This window comes from Parasteatoda tepidariorum, chromosome 4 (genome assembly GCF_043381705.1).
Source record: "Parasteatoda tepidariorum isolate YZ-2023 chromosome 4, CAS_Ptep_4.0, whole genome shotgun sequence".
NCBI classification, from domain to species: Eukaryota; Metazoa; Arthropoda; class Arachnida; order Araneae; family Theridiidae; genus Parasteatoda; species Parasteatoda tepidariorum.
In genome coordinates this window covers 89,251,685-89,278,385 of record NC_092207.1, presented here as the reverse complement: position 1 = coordinate 89,278,385, position 26,701 = coordinate 89,251,685, and the positions used below count along the sequence as shown (strand labels likewise).

The following is a 26,701-nucleotide window of genomic DNA, read 5'->3' as shown; positions in this document are numbered from 1 at the left end:
TTGAATTTCTTTTGAAGGAAGCAAGAGAGTGACACTATCCCTTAGAATCTTATCCTAAATGATAGTGATTCAAAAAGTTGGTGAAAAATACAGATTATTTCACATTCATGATTAGAAGTAGGGATATAATGCATAGTGATTCGGTCAAATAGCATAATTCTTTAAAAAAATAATAATCAAATATTTCCTATAAATAGAAAAGTGGCTATGGGGATAAAGTGCTCTCCTCCCAATGAGTTGACTCATACTCAAATCCCAGTAATGGCTGGTCAATATGAATTCCCACACCTGGCTCACGCCAATCTCAGTGCTGACGTAAAATATCACCAATGGTAGACGGATCATGTGTTAAGAGCCCACTTGCTGTCAGGTTAACCAAGAGAGATTTTCGTGGTTTTCTTCTCCATGTAAAAGCAAATGCAGGTTAGTTTCATCAAAAAGTCCACCATGAAGGCTAATTTCTCCTAATACTTGATCAAGGAGTTGCCTTGTCTTTTGGATTGGGTTCAAAATTACAAGGCTACGGATTTGAACATTGGCAGTTGTAAACTCAAAAAATTGTGTTGGCTGTTGAAGGACGGTTATATAAAAATATATATATATATATTTAGTCATTATTTAAAAATGATCAAGACTTCGCTATAGTATTGGTGTGGGATAAAGGCCAAAAAACTATAATAGTTATTGATTAGAAATATTTCAGATGAATAAAAAAATGACTAGAGACTATATATATATATATAAACTAAAGTTGTAAAGGTGAAAAAAAAGTCCTCTTAATTCTTAAAACAAAATAATAATAATACAAAAAATATATGTTAAAAATAATATTTTCCAGAAAAAAAGTATCCTAAAGACGTTAAAAGAGATAAAGTCTATCAGAAATGCTTTTAAAAATGCTGCACTATCATAACGCCCATAAAATAAGATCATATACAATAGCAAAACAGAAAAAAAAAATCTATCATAATTTTTTAAAGAAAATTTTAAAGCTAATATCTCAATTTTCCAATTATTGTAATTTCAAGAAAAATAATAAAGTCTAATAAAAATCTTAGAGAATAGAACTTAAGAATAGAAAAATAGAGCTTAAATATGTGTAAATTTTTTTCGAACAATGTATAGTAAAAAATACGATTTTAGAGGAACCTTAATTAAAACTATTAAAAAAAAAAATTGGTTGAAAAATACTTTTTCAAGAAGTACTTAGCCGAATATTTGTTACATCTCAAATTAAAAGTGTACATTGCACCATCATGAATTCTCATTTGTATTCTTTAGATTAAAAGGATGTATTCACTATCCATATAAAGTTCTAAATTGATCAATAATCCCTTTCTTGTTAGAAAATTTTATGTGAGATATAAGTCCTCTTGGAAGGTTTATTTTTAAAACAAAATATATGTTCTTCGCACTTATCTGGACATTTATGTAGTTACTAAAACAGTGTTCATTCCCACCTAAATATTACGTATTATTTTAAAGGATATTTGTAAATGCATTTTAGTATAAATTATTTTGGTGGTTACCCAATTCTTTGTAAAGGGTCGCATTGTTCAAATTAGTAAAAGCATTTCACAACAGACCAGGGGGGTCATGGAGGTTGAGGCTCACAATTTCTTGACCTCCAGCACGATTGTGTAAATATGATCAACATTGTGCACAGGCTACCTTTACTTCCCAGACAAACTTGTACCCTTTGCTATGAATCTAGGTAGGCTTCAAGCCGCGGCTGGGATCGAACCCCAATCCCGCACAATGACCGTCCAGGGCTTTAACCATTGCAGTTCTCAAATCAGTCTACTACTTTTTAACTATGAATACTTTTGGTATTTTTGGGCAATTACAACCTCAAGGTATAAAATCTATTTCCTTTTGGATGACAGGGACTGTTATAGCAGACTGCGTATCCTATTTCAATATACCTGAAGAGCATTGTTTCTTTTACTCCTTAATTTTTTTGTTGTTGTCATAAGTACATTTTTATAGAGATTAACAAAATATACATAAAAATATTTGTAATACCAAACATTTCAAAAAAAGAAGATAATAAAAGAAAAGGAAATTATATATTTATTTACAACTTGAGGAAAATATTTATTACAAAATAATTTGAAAGGAATTCAGAGTATAAAATCAAATAATACTATACATTTTATACATTATATTAATAATTAATTCATGATGACTTTATTTACAATAAGGTGAACAAAAATTAAATATTTAATGAATTCAAATAAATAATTCAGAGTATAAAATCTAATAAATATGAGCTGTATGCAAATGAAAACTAGTTAGTTAATACAGCAGGGGTATTATCCAACTTCATGGTTCTTTATATTACAAAACTATAAATTTCACAGCATAACTCTTTGTCTTTGAAATTCCACAATGATATTTTCACGTTATATAGGTAAGCAATGTGATTTACCTATATATATACACATATAAGCAAGTATACATATGTACTGTTTGTTTCTATAGATACAAATTTAATATTTAGAATCACCTTAAATTTCTTAATTCTTCATTTGCCATTTTCATTATAGAGTTGAAATCCACAGGCAGAAGACATCTCCAAAATTTTCGAACTTTTCCCCAAACTTCTGATGGAAAACAGGGGCTGGTAATCCCATGAAAAATGCGTGCAATTGCTCTTCCTGAGAAATTTTGGTCACGGTGTGTGCAAATTATATCCTTAATAAGTTGTTTAACATATGGTGTATCAATCTGTGGAAATATTGGAAAATTATTTTTGGTTAAATTGAATATATCAGAATACATCAACTTCTAAAATATTGTTAGTTTTTCATTACATTTAATGCATTTATAAATTTTCAAAGACAAACTGTTTCAAAGATGTGCATAAAAAAGAAGAGTAAGAAAAAAAAAGATAAGCATAATGGAACTGTTTTGCTCTATTAATTTTTCAATTTTTTAAGTTAAAAAAAAAGTTACAATAATATGATTTACATTTCATAATCAAAATGGGCATAAAATGGAAGAAAAAAAATTAGAGGGGTAATTATATATATTTTCTTAAAAATAGTTTAAGTTAGACAATAAAACATGCATTTTATAAAACGCATGTATTTTAAAAAATTAAAAGACATCAAATTTAAAAATATCATAAGAGATATCATAAGAGAATGTTTCTATATTCTTAAAAAAACAATAAAAAAAAAAAAATAAAAAAAACAGGAGAAAAAGTTTCATCATTTCTAATCAGTATTTGAAAAAGATGACAGGGTGTTGATGCATAATAAAGAACTTTTTTTAAAATCAATTTTAAATTTTTTATAAATATTAGAAAATAATCCTTATAGGCAAGACACTTTCTTTTCAAACACCCTGAATTTATGCCTATAGTCACAATATAGAGGTTTGATGTTAAATTACCCATGCAACAGGGTTAGAAGATCTGTAGTAGTAGCTGCTCTATGGTTGCAGGTTTTTTTTCTCCATTTTTTTATGGTTTCAATAACATTATTTTAATAATATTCAAAATATTAATATTAAAATTCAAACTGAAATATCAAATTGATATCTCACTTGATGATTGAAATTATTTACATGCATGAAGATTAACATTCAAAATTTACTAAATTTTTAGAATGACTGTTTTAAACTAAATTATTAAACAAATGAATAACTTCGGCTTCATGTAAATAAATACATAAAATAAAAATAATACTTCAAAAAATTTTCTAAAAAAATTAAGTGCTGTTCAGAAAAAAAATGAAGGTTAGAATATAGACACTTTTATAAGATTTTATATAATCTTGTAGCCAGAAATAAAATAAGAACAAAAGATCTTAATTTGTTTATTGAGAAGGGAGTTATATGACGCTAATTAAATTGTGTAGTAAAAATGTTCACATAAATTGATAAAATTTTGTTAAATCTCACCTTATTACTTATTTTTATTGTAATAAGTTTTAAAAAAAGAATATTTTCTTTCATTCTTAAATTTAAAATTATGAAATGTTCACATAATCTTTTATGAATGTATACTTATGAAGTTGTTGAAGAGGAATGTCAGCTTCAACCACTGACATCATAACAAAAATGCAATCCTTAAAAATGCCAATTAATAATAAAAAAAAAGGAATTGAATTGTACTTTTGTTTTACCATTAAACATTTAAAATTGTTACTGTTACATAACTTCCAACTCATGTGAGTTTTACTCGATACTCACAAAAGATATTTCCCATTAGTAACAAATGTTATGCTCAAATATTTTATTCTTAGTTTAATAAATAAGATTTAAGAAATTTTAAATTGAAAGGAGGTAAGTTCAAAAGCATTTGAAAAATCTAATGTAGACTGAAAATATTAAAACCTAATTGACTGTGAAGGAAAAGTTGATAATTAGATATACATCCAAAAACAACAGACAGTCAAACTGGTTTAAATGACCAGCCTTTTTTAGAAGTGATTTATTAGATCTCAACCTCTGCGTAAATAATAATTTAGGACTCTTAATGTGTATTGAACTTCCTTCCTTCTTAACTTCATTTTTTATTTGGTCATTACAGAACTCTCTCTATGCAAAAGGCCATGTAATAAAAAGACAGTGTTTGTAAGCGTTAATAAATCATAACGTCTGAAGGCGAAAAAAAAAAGATTACAAATCAAGAAAAATATTTCTAATAGTCTAAATAAAATAGTCACTAAATTTTACCACTGGATAATGCAATTCTCACAAAAAGACCAATCCNAAAAAACAAAAAAAAAACATGAATGGTAGGAATTTTTATGAAAATCTAAAGGAACTTGATTAAGTAGAGGATATTGCATTGTTGTCTTCAAAACTATTGGACATGAAGACCAAAACAAATAGACTGGAATCTTGGAGCCAGTGTAACTATGGAGGGTGGTACAAATGGAGACATCACAGTGAGAATTAAAAACGTTCTATATGCTGCAGAAAATGACAAATAATTTGGATCTCATCTAACTTAATACTGAACTAAAGTTACCAATTTTTAAAGCTACAGTTAAATTTATGCTCTTATCACGAAAACTCGGAAAGCAACAAGAAAACATACGAAATGCTATTCAAACTAAATGTCTCAGACGAATTTTAAAGATATACTGACCAAATAAAATCTTTAACGCTGAACTAACGCCAACAAAATCAGCTTCAAAATGGATGCCAGATGGAAAACGGAAAAGAGGTCTACAGGCTAAATTAACCCACAGGCAAATGATAATAAAGACAAGAAACATCCTGGAATGGCCTGCAAAACTTGTGGCCTCATATACCACCCGGCATAAAGAGAATTAAGTCATATATATAGATATACACACACACACAGATTAAGGAATATTATCAGGCTAATGATAAAAAAAAAAAAGAAGAAAAAATGGAAAAAGAGGAAAATAATCTTGTCTGAGCACTAAATTTTCGTTGAATGACAATTTCAGTTATAAATAGATATCATTATCTAAAAGGTATACTTAGTTCCTAAATATAAATAAAATTATTAGCAAAATAAAGAAAAAATGGAAAAAGAGAAAAATAATCTTGTCTGAGCACTAAATTTTCGTTGAATGACAATTTCAGTTATAAATAAATATCATTATCTAAAAGGTATACTTAGTTCTTAAATATAAATAAAATTATTAGCAAAATAAAGAAAAAATACCTCATTATTAGCTTCTTCATTTTCAATTGATTTAAGCAATGAATCATGTTGGTCAAAATATTGGTTAATAGCATTTTTTATTTCCATGCTATATTCCATGTTTACTTCGTCACAACATTCCCAGTAATGAGAAGAAGAATACCTATAACAAAGTAAGATACATACATATAAAGACATACATATATACACAAAAGAAAAAAAAACCCCGCTCATGTTCAATCGTTAGAAGGAAAAAACTCCCTTAGTTTCAAGAGAACCATTTTTTAAACAGATATTACTGAGTGATATATGATAGAATTAAGATTGACAGAAAATACAAAACTTAAATTTTTTTTTGTTGCTGTTCTGATAATAAAAAGAAGCATCCTTTAGCGAAATAAAATTCCTGTTGCCTCTCAATTTTATAAAATATATAAAATTGCCCCCCTTTTTTTTGAACTTTGACAATTAAATCCAGCTTTTATACCTTTTTTGAACTTATAACTTTTATCTTAAGACTTTAAAATGCTTTCTTGAATTAGCATTCTAAAAAAACTTTCCAGATTAATTTTATCTGCCATTAGACAGGATGTGAGTATGTTTCGATCTTCTGATAACTTTATTTTTTATATTAAATAAGCTGTTTTTATTTCTTTCTTGATTTTATTCTTTACAATTATTAACTTCACTTTTTTTCACACTTTCGATTTCCAGATTAAATTTTGTGATTTTATTTTTATATTAAAATTAACTTTACTTTCTCTTCGTAATTTTTACTTTCAGTACTTAATATTTTAATAATTGTAGAAGAATTTAATAATTATTCTTGCTATTTTATAACTCATTAGTTGACTCATGTTAGCATTTCAGTTAGTACAATAATAATAAATGCAATTTTTTAAACATGAAAAAATTAAAACTGAATAGCATTTTAGCTGACACTTCCCCGATTTTTTAAGGATTTTGTATTCTTATTTATTATCACTATTATAATTGGTAAAATAATACATTACTTCAAAAGCCAGCAGTACTATATAGTGAGAGACTATTATTGGAAGCAAGGTTAAGCTATGAAAAGAAGCGACACCGAATTCTGCCAAAAAACTTACCGTGCTTGCATTATAATTTACCAAGCATGAAAAATAACGCACATGCTTAGCTTAGTTTATTATTCAATTTTTCTTAATATAAATATTTTCTGAAAAATATTACAAGTTTTACTCATAGCTCTCATTACATTTATATACACAATATTACATATTTTTAATATTTATCTTACTCTTCAATATATTGCAATATTTGGCTATTGTCAATAATTTGGCATATTAGCCAGATACAGTGTGTTAACAAGATATCATTGCATCCCTAATTGGCATTCAGTTCACCGGGTTCAATACCCCGCAGTGGCAGTGGAACTAGCTTTAGATAGATGGGTACCAGATTGTTCGGAAAATTAAGGTGGCTTAAGTGCAATGTTGACAACATACAGTTTACAAATGTTTAATTATAAATATTACTGAATAAAATAAAATTTCTTTTGTCCTCTTATTACATGAATATTTTAATTAATACAAATATCTAAATGTTAAAGAAAGGATGAATTACTTTTGGAATGTAGCAAATAAAAGTCTAAGACTTTTTAACTGAGCTTTTTCAGATTCAAGAACTTTATTGTACAGAAAGTCAAGCACTAAATCTCTTTCTTCATCACAGAGATTCCCAGGTGCCATTACATGAAAGGACAAATCAGAGAACTCAACCATCACTCCCGTTTTTCTTTTATCTAGATAAAAATTAGTTTAAAACTTATAATATCAAAGACAAAAAATACCTTATATCATATAAACCGATTAATAATCATATGGTTATACATGTATAATTATCAATAATCATTATTAATGTACTAATAAGTTAAAATAATAAGCAAAAAGAAAATTTAGAAATATAGATAATCATGAAACCCTTATTTTAATGATATTTACCCTTTTGGACTTAATTTAATTTGTAGAGCATATTTTTAGGTTTTGGGTATTTTTCCCTTTTAAGGCATTTTTCATGTGAGATTTTTTGACCTTTTACATTATTGTAACTCATCTTGTATAAATGTCCTTGGCCAATTACAAACTGCCAACATCTCTTTACAATGCACCTACAAGGCTCACTGCAATAAATGTAATAAATAACGTCAGCAGATTGCAAAAAAGGCCCGATTCTCCAATCAACTTACGACAAATATATAGTGCTGTAATCAATACTAGAGCTGAAACCTACTCAGTAAAGAGAGAAAACGTTTTCCCCCCCTTCCTTTTTTAAGCTTGTTTTAGGGAGAAATAAAGTATCTGTGACCACCAAGAATTATTAATACTTATGACATATACATATTACTTGAAAGAAATTTAAAGTGAATATATATTTTGTAATTCAGAAATATAAGTGGTAGCTATGAACAAAATAACATATATTACCTATATTAACTACTACTAGCCTGTACCTTTTTCCAGTTAAGTAATGAATTTTCAATAAATCTGACCTTTTATCATTTATTATTTAAGCCTTTATTCCAAATTTTAAAGAAAACTGCAACTCAGTTTCTCTTAATCACAATTTAATACAACTAATCTTATTTCCAGAATTTAATATATGATGCATTTCAGATTAAATTCTTATTTAATTAGAAAGAATTTTTTTACATTTCTTAAGGGCATTTTTTACTATTTTTAAGTAATAAAAATCCAGGGCTCAATAATCATTTAAGATTGAAAATCATTAAATTCAGACAATAAATATCGAGCTTAGAGCAATAAGCCAAAACTATGGTTTTTAGAAAAGTGTAGATGGACCTGAGAAGCAGTTGCTGCTTTGGCAAAAAAGGTTCACATGCTTTTAATTATTTAGGTGGCAGAGGTTATTAAGTAAATCAGGATTAAGGGAGGATAACAAAAATATGCTATCATGAGTTGGTATTGAGCAAGAGCATCATGCCAAATGAAGCACAATATAAATTTATATTTTGATGGGATAAACTACTAAAAATGTGTTTCGCTAAATCGAAATTATTTAAGCATTATTTATTGTGCAGGTATATGTTTTTCAAATTTGAGCATCATTTTGAAGTACTGCTTTATTATTTATTTACTTTTTGTTTTCATTCTATTAGAAGAATGGTTATTCAGCTAGTTATTAATATATTATACTTCCAAGTCACTTACATTATGTGTAACTTTGTATCTGCTTATTTAAGACGAAACAAAAGAATTACTTTATTTTCTTTAAGAATATATCATGCTTACATATAAAACTACCTCTTGTTATAAAATGTTTTTAATTAACAACCGTTTTTTCCCCCAATAATATAAAGCTTTGAAATTTCATTAGCTTCTTAACACTTCTATTATAAGATTTAAAAGAAAAATTACCACAGATAACATAACATAACACACAAAATAAATATATATAGAATACACAATATCAATAAAATACAAAAATTTAAAAGAAAAAAATTATGAAAATTCAAATGTTATTTCTAAAAGAGATAAAAATTTTTCCTATAATACTCTAGCCCGTTGTCTAATTTACTTTGTTAATCTGCAACATTATCTTCATAAATCTGAATTTGTTTGCAATCTCCACACAGTCAGACAGAGATTATCATTGCAAAAATTCAGCCTAATCTAAGATACGTGTAGCATTTGCAGGGGTAATTGTGAGTCTAACTCAAGAAACTTGAAAATTTCTTAAGTAAACTCATTAATGACACATTTCAAAAAATTAATTTCTTTATAAATTTAAATCATTGATATTTTCAAAGCATGAAATTCTAATGAAATTATATACAGCATAATTTAAACAAATAATTAAGTATAAGTTTCTTTATCTCCAATCACATTTATTATTTTAACTGAAAAACTATTTACAAGTGTCAAGTATAAATTCTAGTTCTAATGTTTCTAAATAAAATATACAAGAATTTTTCTATATAAATGTGATCGATTATTTCTCGAAACTTCTGTACCTTGAATTTCCAAAACTTCCGGATCGTGGTTAGCAAAAAATCCGGATTTTTTCCGGAGCGCAATCATCTCTGCATTTGAAAATATAAGGTCCTTAAAAACTATGCATAAAAATTTAATGTTCTTTACGCGTGTGATTTAAATTTAAGTTGTATATTATATGATACTAAAAATAACAAATCCCTACACAGTTAATTCTGTATTCAAGTAATGGAATTTCATTTTTTTGTTATTTGCAGCGTTTCTCAATTTACCTTTTCAATTTTTATTTGAAACAAGTTTAGAAATGTTTTAAAAAAAAGGTCTCAACAATTCCTCCCTCCCATTCGTTTTCCTTTTAAAAATAAAACTTAGAGATAAAAAATAAACATCAGATGCTGCTATAAGCTGGCAAATGAAATAGCTGCAAGAATGTCAGTGTAACTAAATATTAACTTTCATTGATAAAGAAATGAAGTTTCCATGGTAAACTAGTTATTTAAAAACATATTAAAAACAGACACAATGCACTTTGACGAACAGAGTATCAAAACAACAAAAAGTAAGAATACAACATAATAGTCTTCTTCAACAGAAGATTAAGTACTCTCGTACTACAGATCAGGGATGACATCAAGGACTACGTGTGATCAACCAACAGCAAATGAAAAAGACAGATCAAACACTCGCAGTCCATGATGTAACCAAAGTAAGTTGAATGCGTGAGAATGCTACATCGCCAAAAACGGGTTTCACAAAATTGAAGATCTAAACTTTATTACAGTCGCTCAAAATACGATCAAATAAAGAAAAAATCTCTTTTAGTATTTATTTATCTAACATAATTTTCAGTGCCCGGCGTCGTGGCGGAGCATTTCAGCTACAGGGATCCTTTATAAACACCTATACAAACTTTTAAATGCAATAGATATCAATAGCAATCAAATTTAAATATGAAATTAGATATCAACAGCAGTGCAAGTATCTTGAAAGAGACTAATTACATTTGAATTTATAATTGGGGTCAATACCTTTCCATTCTAGTTTTCTCAATTCACGCTTCAGAACAGAAGACTTGCATCCAATAGCAGAAGAAAGCCTTATAACATCAAATGTATACTGGGAACTTTTCTTCCATATTTTGCCACATTCTGCATCTAGTGCTATAGCTGCAGATATAACTGGATTCTGAAATGAAATTAAATAATAAACAAGGAACACAAGCAAATTATGACCTTCAGACTAATGTAATAGAAAAGTATAAACAGGCAAACATTATTTTCTACCATTATTATAGCGTTCATTATTATAACATTGTTACCTATTTTAACGGTGCTTACATAAGTAGCGCAGATAAAAATTATGCTTAAAAAATTCAAGTGTACCTTTAAAGCTAGATTATGCATTTGTTGAGGTCCTCCATAGCACCTAATAGAACAAGTAGCATATGTAGGAGAAAGTATTTCTATCCACTTATTAGAGTGCAATTCCAAGTAACAAAGTAAAGTGGATATATCTGAAGAAAGAAAAAAGAAATGGAACATATAAGTTATACATAGGCTTAACATGTTTTCCATAACAAGCCAACAAAATAATGAACAATAATAAGTAGGTGCTTATTAACTTTTAATCCTTTGAACTCAGTTCAGAGCATTGATCTGGTAGCTAACAAAACTAGAAATAAATTGTGCTTTACAGAGAATCTTTTGTAAAAATTTGCTCAAGTTATGCAATGAAAAGATTTATAACGGTGATTTTGAGCTATATAGAGATGCTATATAGAGAGCTATATTGAGATAAATAGAGAAAAGCATTGCAACTCAACATTGTTTGATAATAGTTGTCCATGTATAGTGATTCCGGAAAACATTTCAACAAACATTTAATTTTTGTTAAAACAATTGCCTACTTTTGAAAAAAATTAATGAAAAAGCGAATTTTTAAATGCAAAAATTTGTCCCTGTTAGAAACTTATACTTTTTTTTAAAGAAAATAATGTCCCGTTTATAGGTAAATTACCTTCTAATGAAATTTGGAAAATATATAACTTCATAGTGTAACTTATTATTATTAAACTTAAATATAACACTTTTATACATTTATATTTAGTTAAAAAATATTTTTCTATTACTAACTTTTTTGAGTGAGGTTTAATAATTAAGGCTATTATTATAAAATATTATATCTATTACATAAATGTTTGTTTCTTAGAGAATACAAATTTGATGAAATTCATTAAATTTTGTTAGCAAATACCACCATTCAACATTGTTTTAACAACAGAATGATACTTTATCAGCGTATAAACATAACAATTAGCGAAGGAAAAGTAAATAGTATTATTTAAAAAAATTATATTTGGTGAGTGAATTATGCATTATAAATTAATATTAATAATTATTCAATGCCGATGAGGATTAAAGAAGAGGTGTGCAGGTTTGATCATGCAACTATACTTCTGCAACTTACTTTCTTGTTTTACATCTAATTCTTGTACAGTATCATTGATCGAAAAAGCAATTTCATGTTTAGAACATCTAAAAGTATCATCAGATGTCATCTATGTAAAAAAATAAAGGTTAGAATTTCGTTTTATTTTTACAGTGAAGAAACAGATTCATGTAAGTAAAAAGGGTTTTTCTTTTAGTTGCAATAAGTATTGTTTATAGTGAGGGAAATTTCATTATAATGTTCCACAAAAAAATTTAATGTTTTTATAATATTACTGGAGCATAGACAAAAGTATATTTAAATTGCTAAATATGAGATGAAAATTTGTATTTTTGCCTTAATTAAAATTGAATGAATTATTAAACATGGAAGTATGTTAAATGCACAAGTCAAGCTTGTTTTCTAAAATATTTTTTTAAATATTTATTTTTAAAAGAGACTGAAAAAGAGTAATTATTTGATGTTAAAAGTAAGTTCTCACTAAAAACAAAGCAAAGTAAGGAATAATTGTTATAGATATTCAGTAGTTAAAATTTGTTATAAGCTAACACAAAGCAAGATTTTCAAAAAAAAATAAATAAATAAATAAATAAATAAATAATAATAATAAAAAAAAGAAATAGTATAATTGAAACTATCTTAAAAAATTATATTTTGGCACACCATAACACCTTATTTTGCATATAAATCGAGTTTAATCACACACGTTTTCATTCAAGTTACAAAATTAATGAACAAACAATACTCAAATACAAAATATTAAATGCAAGATTTTAAAATTAAGTTAGGTTTTAGAAAAGTATTTTTTCAAATTAATTATTTCACAAATTTCCATAAAAAAAAATTGAAAGCAGTTTTTAAAAAAATAAAGATTTCACTAACACTTCCCCTAAAAATAACTCAATTAATACAGTTAAGTATAATTTATTTATTATTTGAGAAAGGAGAATATTTTTGTTAAGACTAGTAATGATGTTAGAGAAAGTAAAAAGCTTAATTATTTCGTTTAATACAAAATAATTGGGACAAAGTGATTTATAAGTTTATTTTATAAGAAGAAAGTTGCATTAAATAAAAGCAGTTATAACTTTGTTTTGATCAAGAAATAATAATCAAAAAAATAAGATTACGAAAAAAAATATAGGGACATTTCCTTAATACAGTGTAACCTCCAGGAAAGACCACCTCTATGTAGCGACGACCTCCTCTTATTTACGATCACTTTTGGGAGGCAGGGAATTTTTTTGAAGAAAAACTTTGAGTTGAAGAAAATCTTTATTAAGAGATCATTAAAACTTTTCCTAGCGAACGGGTAAAACCTTTGCACTAAATGCGGAAAAGGTCAAATACGGAAACATGAAGAAATATCAAAACAAAAAATATTAACCAAACAAATAAGTAGATTAAAATATTTTCATAATATTTGTGTGAGGCTTTTATTTAGTGAGCTCTTTTTGATGATCTTTGAAAGAGATCTACAACCTCATGTTGCATTCAAAGTGCATTAAAGAAGATGCAATTAATGATTTATTTTTAGAGTTGATAGTTGAAATATAAAAAAAGTTATTTCAGAAAAAACTAAGCATTTTAAACACACAAACCTCTTTTCATCTTCTAAAGCTATTAAATTTTTAAAATATAAAATTAAATGCAAACTTGAACAAAAAACATAATTGTTAATTTATTTAAAATAGTTCTATCATTCACTTGCTTTGTAAATTTGTTTTTACACATAATTAATTAGTTAGTAGAGATACTTTCTATCGAAGCTAAATTCTATTCATCAATTCAGTTTTCATGATGCCAACAAAAGTGGCATTTCCACACAAAGAAAATGACACTGACTAAAATTAAAATCGTTTGCAAAAATCCTGTACCTTTGATAACAATTTGAAATCAATGGTGGTAACTTCTAAGAATGACCAACCTCCATTAACAACCATTTTATTGTAGAACAGAGGGTCGTCGCTCCAGAAAGGTTTCACTGTAGAAGAATTGCTTCCTTGCTAGTGCTAATTTCCCCCCATTTAAGCCATCAATATTTTTCGAAATAAATGTTTAAAGATATACATCATTGATTGAGTTTAAAATTATTGTTCTTAAGAGTAGGAGAAGAATAAATGTAACACATACTGTTTTGGAGGTATCAGAATTTGTGTTCGAGGAACTACATTTACAAGGCAGAAAAACTTTTTTCAAAAGTTTCCTCAGAGTATGTCGGTCAATACCATCAGAGTATATATGCCTTTGCTGTTCCCAGAGATCATTTTGCTGTAAACGATAAAGAAAAAAACCTAAGTTTGTTTATAATTGCAAAGCTAAGCTCAGTTGATACATCGATATTTAAATATAAATAAGGGAAAAAAATCAAAACATATATGAATTAAAATCTGAAATATTTTAGTTTGTATAATTTGAAGGGTCATATATAATGTTTACATCTAACAGAACATCTAAAATACAACGATATTTGAAGATTAAGGGATAAGAACGATTTACGTCCATAAAAGCTGATTCAGAGAAAAAAATGAATTTCAAGGTTTGAAACTATCCAAGAGCAGGCTTACAAAAATCACAAACATTTATTTATATCCCCTAAAAATTTTAAAATGAAATTTACAATTGAAGCAGTCAATGTTAAAAGGTGGTACGTTACAAATCTGCACTTTCAAGAAAAAACAAAAAAAAACAAAAAAAAAACTGCGTCAATTGTGGAAAAATTGTTTTAATTGCTTCCAAATTGCTGGAGTCTTTCTCATTAGGCAGTCTAGAAAATTACTTGGTATTTGATAATCGGCGATTGATATTCCAAAACTAACAAAAAACTTATTTTCATAAAAATGTTACACACTTCCTTGGCCGCTTCAATTTTTGATATTGAGAAAAAATAAATTTTAAAAATCAGTTTGGACAAGAACAGTTTTTTCAGCAATATTTTCCCCTAACCAATATTTACTCACTATCATTCACTATATCTTCTTTGTTCTTCATTCCGCCTCCTTATCTGTTCTTCTTTTGAGGTATATTCAAAACACGGAGGTTTTCATATAATTCTCATGCCTCAGATTTCTCTGAACATTTTTCCAGAAACAGCAAATCTTGATGTCCAGCAACCTTTAAAGGGATACTAATGTCGTCAAGTTTACATTTGGGAAAGATTTTTTTATGCGTTCATCTGTGCTGATTGCTTATTAGTATTGTTTTTCACTCAGCCAGTAACTCAGATGCTAGTGTTTTTCAGTCAGATGCTTGACAATTAAAGCAAAATTTTTTTTTGTGTGGAGGTGAATGAAGTAGGTATTCATTCACCATAAAAAGTCGTTTTAAAGGATATCTTAAGGTTATTTATACTCACCCTGAGTATCCTTATTGTCAGAGTACGAATTGGACATTTTTTGCGGGGTAAAAATCAGATAAATGCTTCCTCCAATTAAAAAAATCCCATCTCCTATCATAACTGCAGTGTTTGGACAGTAACTGTTTTTCCCCAGGATGACCCATCTGCACTGAGTGATAATTCTCAGGGGAAAACGACTTTCCACGTTAATTGTCAAAATTTAGTAATACTAAAAATGCAACAGACGATGATTCAATCACTCTTTTTGTAAAATATGGACACTCTACTGTGTTCTTCCCTTGTGATCTTCATTAAAATCATATTAAAAAGTTACGGTATATTAAAAAATGAGTGGCAACTCATAAGGAAGATGAAATGCAACATTTAAAAAATATTAGTTGAAACATATTAAAAAGATGAAACTGAAGTAAAAATGCCTTTTAGCAAAAGTTAATCATGAAAGGATTAGAAATTAGTCACTTACTCTGAAAAGATATAAAAGTTTCCTGCTACACTTGTGATTCAGTGGAGATGCAAAATGAGTATTGTGACATTTTTTAGAACAATCTTATAATTTAAAACTGATGTTACATTACCTCACTATCTAAAAACAGGTGACAATGTGAGTCCAGTCCATCTCGTCCAGCTCTTCCAATTTCTTGAACATAACTTTCAAAATTTTTGGGCATGTTATAATGAATAATGGCTCTTACATCAGGTTTATCCAGACCCATACCAAATGCTATAGTAGCAATAACAACACGCAGTTTACCTATTGAAAGAAACATATTATACTAAAATAGGAGCATAAAAGTATAAATATTTCAGAAAATTTTTATTTAAAAATTTATGTATATGATACTGTGAAAATTGAAATTAGTGAATGTCAACATTGTGAATAAAAAAAAAAATTAGGTGAAAGACCAAATTACAGTGGAAGACCAAAATTAGTGAATCGCAACAGTCTAACGAGAGTTTCAAAAATAAAATATTATAGCTATGTTACTGCAAAATATACAAAATTAGCAAAGGTCAACACACTGATGTGAATGTTTAACAGAATATACTTTTCTTAAAAAATATCATTGCTTCTCACTAAATGTTGAAATTCAGAATGCACCATTATGAGGGTTATAAGAGAGAAACAATTAAAATAATTTTTTTTTTAAACAGTCACCACTTGCTGAATGTTTACATTTCGTTACATGGTCTTTAAGTGTGAAATAATGATATTTAACTAAGATGAATAGTGATATTTAATATTTACTAAAGGACTATTTGAAGATTGAAACATGCCAGAGAACAAAGACATTGCACTAATTTTGTTTTTTTACAGTAATATACACACATATATTAAAAAAAGTATCATTTTTAGCTTTATGTTTTATTACCAGACATAAACTTTTTTTGAATAGATCTTCTTCTAGGAGGAGCTAATCCAGCATGGTAGGCTTCAGCAGTCCATTTGAAACATCTTTTTTCTTAATAAATAAAAAGCACAAAAAATTAATAATTGCAGTTACAAACACGAATCTCTATCAGTATTATGAAAGATTTCACTTAAAGGATGAATTTATAATAAAATGGTACTTACTAGACTTAGATTTTTTCTTTTCTTTTAGCAAATTCGTATCTACTTCATCTTGCATGCATGTACGTATAAGAGCAGCTAAACGCTCAGTTTCAACACGACGGATGCAATATATAATAATAGAAGAGCAATTGTGAAACCGATCTCCACTGAGTAGCTGTATTAAAGCCTGTAATGATAATAAATAACAAAAAATAGATTAATAAGGTTGAGTCTTTATAAATTATATCAATAAAGTTGAAGATGATAACTTCATATGAGTTAATTGTTTAAATTTAAGAATCATTTTTATTAAATTCAGTCATTTAAATAGTTTCCTATCCTTTTGTAAAAAATCAATGATATATTCACATACGATAAAATTTTGTAAAATTCTAACTAGTTAGCAAAAATAAACTAAGTTAGCAGGTGCATTAGTTAGTTAATATTGCATTAGTCAGTTACCAAAATTTATGTATGAAAATAGAATCACATTTTCATACATAAATTTTACTAAACAAACGCATTAAACTTACATTTGCATTAACAGTTTATTAATTTTAAGGACATGCAACTATAAAGGGTTTTGTGATGTAAAGTAGGATAAATAAATAGAAGCATGCATGGTTTTTCTAAGTGTTCCCTTAATTTTAAGATTTAGATTCTTAATTCAATTTAATTTATATGCTTTAGCTTCCTTTTCTTTCTTTTTGGCTTAATTTCAAACAGAAAACTCCGTTTTTTACGAACCAATATTCTTTACAAACTTTCGAAAAAGAGAATTTTCTTTTTCAGAGTCTTAAATATTGTTTTGAATTCTACAGAATGTTCAATTTGTTTTATGAATGGCAAAACACTATAAATTTGCTTTAAGATCAATTTTTTGAAGCATCTGTTTGAGGTATTGAATGAAATTTTGAGGCAATGAAATTGGGTATTAAATATAGATTGCTACTTACATTCAAAAAAAAAAAAATTATGAAGTCACACTTTATATGATAAATTGTATTTTTAAAATTTTTCCAGGGACCATCTTAAAAACTTTTTTGTCTATATTATAACCATATGTTTTGGAGAAAAACACATAGAATTCCATGGTAACTACTACTTAAAAAAGACTGAACTACTAAGACTAAATATAACTACTGAAAAAAGATAACTAAACTGAAATTTTAAGAAAACAAGTAAAATTACTTGCTAATAAAGATTTAATCAAATAAAAATTTCTAAATAAAATAAATTTTGACATTTTTCGATGATGTAGTAATTTGTCTATTAAGGTTTAATCTTCCTTTTGAAATTTCTTCAAAACTATTCTTAAAACTATGTAATAACTTTGTTTGCAAGTTGCAGAGATTTAAATTTTTATGCATCAAATTACTAAAGCTTTTATTGTCAAGAATTAATTTCATATTTTAATTAATTTTTATGATTAATTTCAAAAATAAATTTAAAGATTAATACAATAAGTATCTTGTAATCAAGTATATTTTTGTAAGATATATTAGAGATTTTCTTATGTTGTAGATGGTATAATACTTTATGTACAAATGTATATTTTATTTGTAATGAAAAATAATAAATTTCTTGTTTTTTAAGTATAACATTAGATTATATATTTTAGATACATACTCTGTCCTTATCTTTATCCCTTGAAATAGATAAATGAAGATTTTGAGGTACATTAGTCTGACCAACAACAGAATTTTCTGAGCTATCTAAATTTAAGTGAGTGATAATATCAGTTATAGCAGTACGAGTAGCTGTAGCTGTCAAACCTAATATGCATTTCACTCCAAGTTTTTGGGTCAAAACCTAAAAGACAGAATGTAGAAATTATAAAGATGTTCAATGCCGCAAACATAATAAAAGGAGATATAGCAGTAGCTTCATAAAAATATAATCTCAGTACATCTTTCTTGTTTTTAAACTTTAAGAATGGATAAGAATTCATTACTACTAATCAGTTTGCTTTATATTTGAATTAATATAAAAATCTAGCAGTAATTAAAATGAGAAAAACTAAAAAATGTAGTACTAGAAAATTATAATCTCACTGGTAGTTTTTTAACTATAATAAATTTTATGACATTAATTTTAAGAAATGTTCATGTTAAATAATTAATAAAAATGACTCATAATGAGCAAAATAAATAAATAAATATAAAATTGAGTATTTCACTCAAAAGAAAAAAAAAGCATTAAATTATTGGATAAAATTTAAAACTATCACTAATAATTTAGGAAATTATAAAGAATAAGCATAAATAAGAATTCAGAATGCAAACTAAAGCATTGAATCATTGATTTCATGCAAAAAAATGTACCAGGACTTGGAAAAAAAAAAGAAAAGAAACGAATGCTCATTGAGAAGTTTGAATGTTTTGAATTTTCATGAAAATAAATAATCTGGATGTAAATTTTATTTAATATTATTTCATTTATGAGGCTGAAAAGATTGGTACATGCCTTAAAAAGTATGTAATATGTTATAACAATAAGGAAAAAAAAATCATCAAAATGTAACTTTAGTTATTTTACTTAACATGTCCGCCTTTAAAATCAAAATATATTTATACTATTTAAAATTATGAAAAAAAGTGAAATGTTGATAATTATGATCCATGCTAGTGCATGAATTAAAAATGAGCCTTAATACATTTTAAAGAAATATTTTGTGTATGAAAGTCTAATGGTTTAGTGGTGCTTTTAAGAATCAAAGAGAATTTTGTATGTTATTCATTTTAAAGAACATCCTTTATAGGATATTGAATTATTTCAAGAAATTATAGAAAGTTCCCAAATACTGTCTTAGAAGAATTCACTGAAAAACCTACTAATAATCATGAATGACAATGTATTCATACACAAAATTACCAACATCAAAAAATAGGTTAAACCGTTAAATAAGGAGATGAATCCCATCACCTCATATATTTTTAAAAATATTTTTATTACTTTTGTCTTAAAATATACATAAGTAAAAAATAAACAAAGTGCATAACAATAAAATTTCAGTTCTATTGGAGAAATATATAAAAAAAAATTATTTTATTTAAAATTAACGAAAATTGGGTGAGGCTATAATTTTCTAGAACGTTATAGTTATTTTTAAAAGGATTCATACAAATTTATATTCTAATATCTTGATCATAAACAAATTTTTCAGTGATAAGCCACACTAATCTAATACAATATAAAATTAAATTTCTAATTAAATAAGCACAGATAATCTAAGATATTTCAACCCATTACTTTATTTCAATAAGATTTGTCAAAATTTTTTATATGTTAATATTACATTTAAAATTGATTTAAATCATTTCTTTTATAAATTTAAAAATAATGTAATCTGACAAAAGTATAATTAATATTATTCATGTTAAAAACTAAACACAGCATGTAATAACTTGGTGCTCTTTTCTATTATATGAAAGGAAAAACTTCAAACAACTTTTCACAGCTAGCTTATTAAAGGACAATGAAATATAATACACAAAATTACAAAATAATAATAATTAAACAATTCAGAAACCAAGTTGTAAAATATTTTATATTAAAATCTATAATTCTAAAGGTAACTTTTCTGAGCAAATTAGTATTACGTTATGTTAGTTTTTCAGTATATAAAAACTTATAAGTAACTTATCAATAGAATTTTTAAATTATTCCTTAGATATTTTTGCGGTTACTAAAACGAATTACCTTATGCAACTGCAAATATGAGGGTCTGAAGTTATGTGACCACTGAGATAAACAATGAACTTCATCAATGCAAACAAATGATATTGCTGGCATATTTGGCAATTGCAATTTTTCTAAAAATCCATAGCTTATTACTGCTTCTGGGGACACTAACACTATCTGCACTTTACCATCTGATATTAATTCAATTGCAGTTGTCTTCTGAGAATCAGACATTCCACTATGCAAACAAACTGCATGTAAACAAGATGGCAGACCAGTTACCTGGAGAAAAAAAGGAGTTAACTTTCATATTAAAAATGCAAATAAGTTTAATGCACCTTAAATTTGAAGTCAATTGATAAATATTTGTTCAACTTATGAGTTTGGCTCGTTAAAAAAATGTAGGTTAGGGAAAAACGTTTTTGAAGTTTTATGGAGAGAGTGATGATAAGCTGGATAATTATTTCTAATTTGAATATTTGGATTATGTTTCTTGATCATGAAACTTTGGGTAGATCGCATTAAATTATTAAAAATAATAATAAAAAAAAAACTCTAAATTCTTAAAACAGTCTAACTTTTGATTTAAGCATAAATTTCATTTATTCATAATTTTATGACTAAAAAAGAGAAGTTATCATAGCATTAAAAATTATGGTTCACCTAACTTTAAGAATAGGACAACATAATAATAATAATAAAAAAAACATTGTAATGTATGGTATTATTAGATTTATTATGAAGAAAATTGCATAACTTCGGAATCAGCATGATTTTCATTTCAAAGTTATTGTTTTTTTTTACCTACTAATAATTATCTTTTAGAATTTCTAAATCTTATTGAGATTTTAAAACTTTTTCTGACCAAAAATAATATAAGTTTTTTATCATAAAAACATGATAAAAAAGTATGATTACTTTTTAATTATCTTAAAGAAAAAAAAACAATCAATACATCCCAAATGATTAAAAGATTACTATATAACTTGCTAACAGTGCAATCACAGCAAACTCAAAGTACATTAATTTTCACCCAAATTTTCAGTTAACTTTCCAATTCGAGAAAAAGGAAGTTTTTTATTTTTTTACACATCTTTTTAAAAAGTAATCCATTTTTTAAAATTAAAATAATATAATTCATAAGACTTATATTTATAAGACATATTAATTAATAAAAATCCATTATTGCTTGCTTAGAAAAAGAATTTATGAAATTTTACGACTGTGACACCCTAAGATGACAAACCTTTTCATTTGATCTACAACATTTTGTACAACTTTCAACATATTGTAATCATTTATTAGTAATTTGCCTCTTCACTTCATACGTAGAGAATAGCTATTAATTTTTTAAAAAATTTGTTATCTGAAATTATAATATTTTATTTTTATAAGCAAATTTTTTTGTTAAATTAGTAGTAAAAATTCAAGATGTTATTGATGGAAGAGCAAAAATAGTTAATCTAAGCAAGTTTTTTTGCATATGAATTTTAAAGAGAATTTTTTTAAGATATCAAAAAACTTACCAAACTGAGGTTAAAGTTATCAAGGTTTAACTATACATTAATTATTTTAAAATTTGTACACTCCTTTGCTGTAATTTAGATTCAATTAAAATAAATGCATTGCCAAGAAGAACATTAACAAAGAAAAAAAAAATACCTGATCCTCCATTAATGATACTAGTGGAGATACAACTATTGCAAATGATTTTTGAAACTTAGCATACATGTATGCAGGCAGTTGGTAGCAAAGGGATTTTCCAGATCCAGTGGGCAAAACAACCATAGTAGATAAACCTAGGTATCAAATGAAATTTAGTTTTCTTAGTTACAGAATGTTTCATTCATTAACTATTAAAATACTAAGTTTCAAACTATTTAAATTAACCTGCTGCTAGCATGATTACCTGATTTATCCTTTAAAATAATGAATATTAAGAATTACAACTTTAACTCCATATATTAATTGAACTAACTTTAAGAAAATGAAATAATGAACAACTTGAAGCATAAAACCATTACACAAGGTTCAATATTTATCAGTTACTCTACTAAATTGTCAGCAATTATAAATATTCAAGTTACAATGAAATGTAATTTATGAAGTTTACAGTTGCAATGAAAAGTTTTCACAGAAATTAGCTGTCAGAAACACATATCATAGTTGTCACACATATTTGAAATAAAACAATTTATTCAAATGCATAACTAATTTGAAAATCTCAAGAATGATATGATGATAATAAATCATATTAATGTGAAAGCATTATTCTGATCAGTTCTGCATGGTTTTCAAACCAATAGAGTTTTTAAAACCATACAGAACTGGTCAGAAGCATTTAGTCAGTTCAGTTGGCACATGCACTAGATGAGAATAAAATTATCACAGAAAAAAATTATTCCAAGGGTTAATTTAAAAAAAAAAATCTTTTTGTGCTTTATGCATGAAATGAGGACAGTTCTAGAAAAATCTATAATTAATAACTGTACAGTTATTTCCTGTTAAGATAGGTAGTACAGTAGGGAACCGATTATCCGAAACGATCGGGACCATCGCTATTCCGGATAACCGATTTTTTCAGTTTTCTGAATCGCTACAAAAAGCCGTTTTTTTAATTGTTAAACCCAAGTAAAAAAAAAAAAAAATATTTGGAAATAATCTTAAAAAGAAGAAAAAAAGATGAAGTAATACACTAATGATTATTTCCAAAATGATGGTAAGGTAAACATCTTTAAAAAAAAAAAAAAATCCTAAAATCTTAGGAGGAAAATTTTTTGATTTTTTTTTTAAATGGCGGGAAAATTTACCGAATTTCGTTCCGGTTTTTCGGTTTTCCAGTTTTCTGATTTCCGGATAATGGGATCTGTACTGTATAAGGTAAGAAATATAGGTAATAATCCTTTTCATTCAAAGATAAAGAATATCACAGCACGAGGTTGGAAACAATATCATAAGTATACAAACATTATCTCATATTTAAAAATACTCATTACATTTACATAAAATGGGGAAAAAATCATGACTAATACACAGTCCCAGATGAGCCCTCACCTCCATAGCCTGAGGAGGGGGTGAGAAAGAAGGTTGAGTTTGGTATCATTAGACAGGTTTTTCAAAATATTAAACAAGAGTTTTTCTTTCGATTTAACATGCATTTTTCGCTTTATATTTTAAAAGATTTTGTTCACTGTCTTCATTTTGCTATTACAACACCACATATAAATCAAAAATGCAAGAGCTTAATAGTAAAATCAGTGTATTTTTTCTGAAAAATCTTAGTTACTTCTACCTTACACTAGGGTAATGAGATTGAAGGGAGGGGGGGTATTTTTGAGTTTAGTACTATTGAATGCCTCTTTTGCAAATATTTCAAGTTTGTTTTTAAATTTTCGGTCTAATGTGAATTTTTTTGGAGATATTGACTGTTTCCATACATTATTGAACATTATATTATTATTTTAAAGTATTTCATACTAGTACCTAGAAACATTTATTTGGTGAAAAGGAAATTTTGAAGTAGCTTCAAAATTTTTTTTTAATATCCTTTATTTGCTAAGTTTAAAAATGAGATTTAGCTAATATTCAGCTCAAGATGAAGCACACAGAAGATTTTTTCGTTAGTTATCTTATTTTGTTTAAACAAAAAAGTTAGAATTTTATATTTACAGGCATGTTGAAAAACATTATTTGAAACTATATACTTACTAAAAGTTTAAATGAACTAAAAAGTTAAGAGAGGTTTCGTTTTTATTCAAGTATATTGAGGAAATACTACGAATAAATTTGGTGGAAAGAATGCATTAGATATTTCCTTTAAATGAAATACTTTAAAACGAGTAAAATAAAAATCAAATTAAAGAAACTTTTCATACCAGATAGGACTCGCATAATAGCAATTTCTTGCCCATCTCTAAAGTTAGAATATCCCATTTCTTTTAAAGCATCATATACAGCTTTAGGTGTAGCTATAAATAAATAAATAAAAAAATAAAATAAATATATAATGAAAATAATAGTTATCAAGGTGATGATAATTTTTATACATGTTCAAGGGTACGAAAGCAAACTTTTATATTTTTAAAGTGTTAACATTTTAAAGTTCAAAAGCTTTCCTAATTTTATAAAAGAAATAAAATCTTTATAAGATACAGTAGTTTAGTACTGTTTGGAATAATATTTGAATATAAAAGAATTAATAATGCTGTTAATTATCCATAATTAATTCTTGTTTAAACTCTGGATACAGATTAAATTAACATTCTTCTTCTAAAATAATAGAGACCAAGAAATTGGCTTGGTAAAAAGATAATTAATTATAGCCAAAATAAATTTTTAAAAAATTATCATTAACCAATTGGAATAAAAAAAAGAGGAAAGCAAAGTATGGCATAATTAAAAGGTTTCCATAACGGGAAAATAAAAGCAAAATTTCTATTTACCATCAAGTTTTGATACTTAGTTTATGCAGCAAAATAAATTGTACCCATATTACTAAATTAAGAAGCTTCCTTTGCTTCAAAAATATACAAATCAGAAATAACAGTCAACATGTTCTTGAAAAAAAAATTTCCTTTTAAACGAAAAAAAAAGAAAAAAAAATGCACCAAAAATTTGTAAGTAAAAGATATACTGATATACATATACATCCCAGGGTAGAGTACTTTTGCTTTAGAGGACTTGAAAGTGCGTTATTTATGGTTTAAAAAAGCAAACATAGCGTCAATAAAAAGTTAAAATAACTTTGACCTTATTTTTTTTAATGTCAAGAAAATAAATAAATTACTCTCACAGATTTGAATTTAAAATGATAAGCAAATAACTTGAAATATTCATAAATTCAAAAAATAAATATATAAAAAGGAGGTACAATTACATATACAATACACTGCACAAAAATAATACATCTAATACTAACTTCTCATCTTTCCATTTTTGCCCACTGTATACAAAGGTTCAAGACTGCCTTTCATTGATTCCTCTTCCTCTAGAAAAATGTTGAAGTCTTTGATTTCATAAGTGACTGAAGGATCATTTTCATCGGGTATGCTGATTACTTTAGAATTCAATGTAGATGTTGATACTGAAAAGAAATTAGAGAAGAAAATTAGCTTTTACTGTATTTTAAAGAGCAATTTAAATTACTAAATTACAAGTAAAAAAATTATCCTTTCTTAGGTAGATGTAAATTCAGTGAATTTAAACCAAAAAAATAATTATCAAGTTTCATAAATCTGAATAATTATTAGCATAATTGGAAGTAAATAATTAGTGTAATTAGTAGTCAGTAAATAATCAGTGTGATTGGTACAACATCCTAACTATTATGTATAGTGTGCAAAATAAAAAAATATATCACTCTGAATAACTTTCATTCTAATGATTGCATTTTCAAGTACTAAGTGTCAATCTTAATGGTTAATGGTGATGAATTGAAATATGCTAATTAATTAGTGCTAACTATTAATGAAATTACAAAAGCAAACCCAAAAACTTACTTTTTCTGATTAAACATATATTTTTTTCTTACATTCGGATTCCTGACCTTCAAATAGTGTGTGGGGGGGTAGGCAAAATTTTGAAAAAGTTGGATCATAAAGGGGGGAGGGAGTGGATAGGAAGCCATACATATTTGACGACAGGATCAAAAAACATCCAAGCTATGTAGCTGCCGCAAATGAGTAATTTAGGATATACAATTTAAGAGAGCAATATCTAAATTTGCTCTGTTGCTAAGCAACCAAGTTCATACAATAAAAGCGAATAAAATAATGTAGTATTGTGATTGCTTAGAGAGGTTTGTTTATTAATAGTTAATGGGCAAATAGCTCAAAGTTTCTAGACAATAAGCATTTTTTGAGCCGATTTTTGACAAAAAAGCAAAGACTGTTTTATTATTATTTTTTTTTTAAATCTCCTTTGAAAAGAACATTGATAAATTATTTATGATTTTCCAAGCTTTTAGAATTTTAACACATAAACTATTTATTTGACTTTATTATATTATACATTTATCACCAAATATCGCTACTATG

General features: G+C 26.6%; 1 protein-coding gene across 2 annotated transcripts in view; it reads right to left on the bottom strand.

Annotated features, from left to right (window-relative positions):
- Positions 1-2,055: 2,055 nt before the first annotated feature.
- LOC107456458 (RecQ4 helicase) overlaps positions 2,056-26,701 on the bottom strand; it is a 33,187-nt gene continuing 8,541 nt past the window's right edge. For both annotated transcript variants that reach the window (XM_043042837.2, XM_071180166.1), the window contains 15 exons: positions 25,585-25,749; positions 24,542-24,634; positions 22,329-22,465; positions 20,685-20,948; positions 18,612-18,794; positions 17,004-17,169; positions 16,801-16,890; positions 16,006-16,181; positions 14,206-14,343; positions 12,091-12,181; positions 11,007-11,137; positions 10,653-10,809; positions 7,238-7,415; positions 5,654-5,795; positions 2,056-2,730 (listed from right to left, as the gene is read on the bottom strand). In XM_043042837.2, the coding sequence (XP_042898771.1) occupies positions 2,506-2,730; positions 5,654-5,795; positions 7,238-7,415; positions 10,653-10,809; positions 11,007-11,137; positions 12,091-12,181; positions 14,206-14,343; positions 16,006-16,181; positions 16,801-16,890; positions 17,004-17,169; positions 18,612-18,794; positions 20,685-20,948; positions 22,329-22,465; positions 24,542-24,634; positions 25,585-25,749 (2,336 nt within the window). In that variant the 3' untranslated portion in view covers positions 2,056-2,505. The remainder of the gene's footprint in view (positions 2,731-5,653; positions 5,796-7,237; positions 7,416-10,652; positions 10,810-11,006; positions 11,138-12,090; positions 12,182-14,205; positions 14,344-16,005; positions 16,182-16,800; positions 16,891-17,003; positions 17,170-18,611; positions 18,795-20,684; positions 20,949-22,328; positions 22,466-24,541; positions 24,635-25,584; positions 25,750-26,701) is intronic.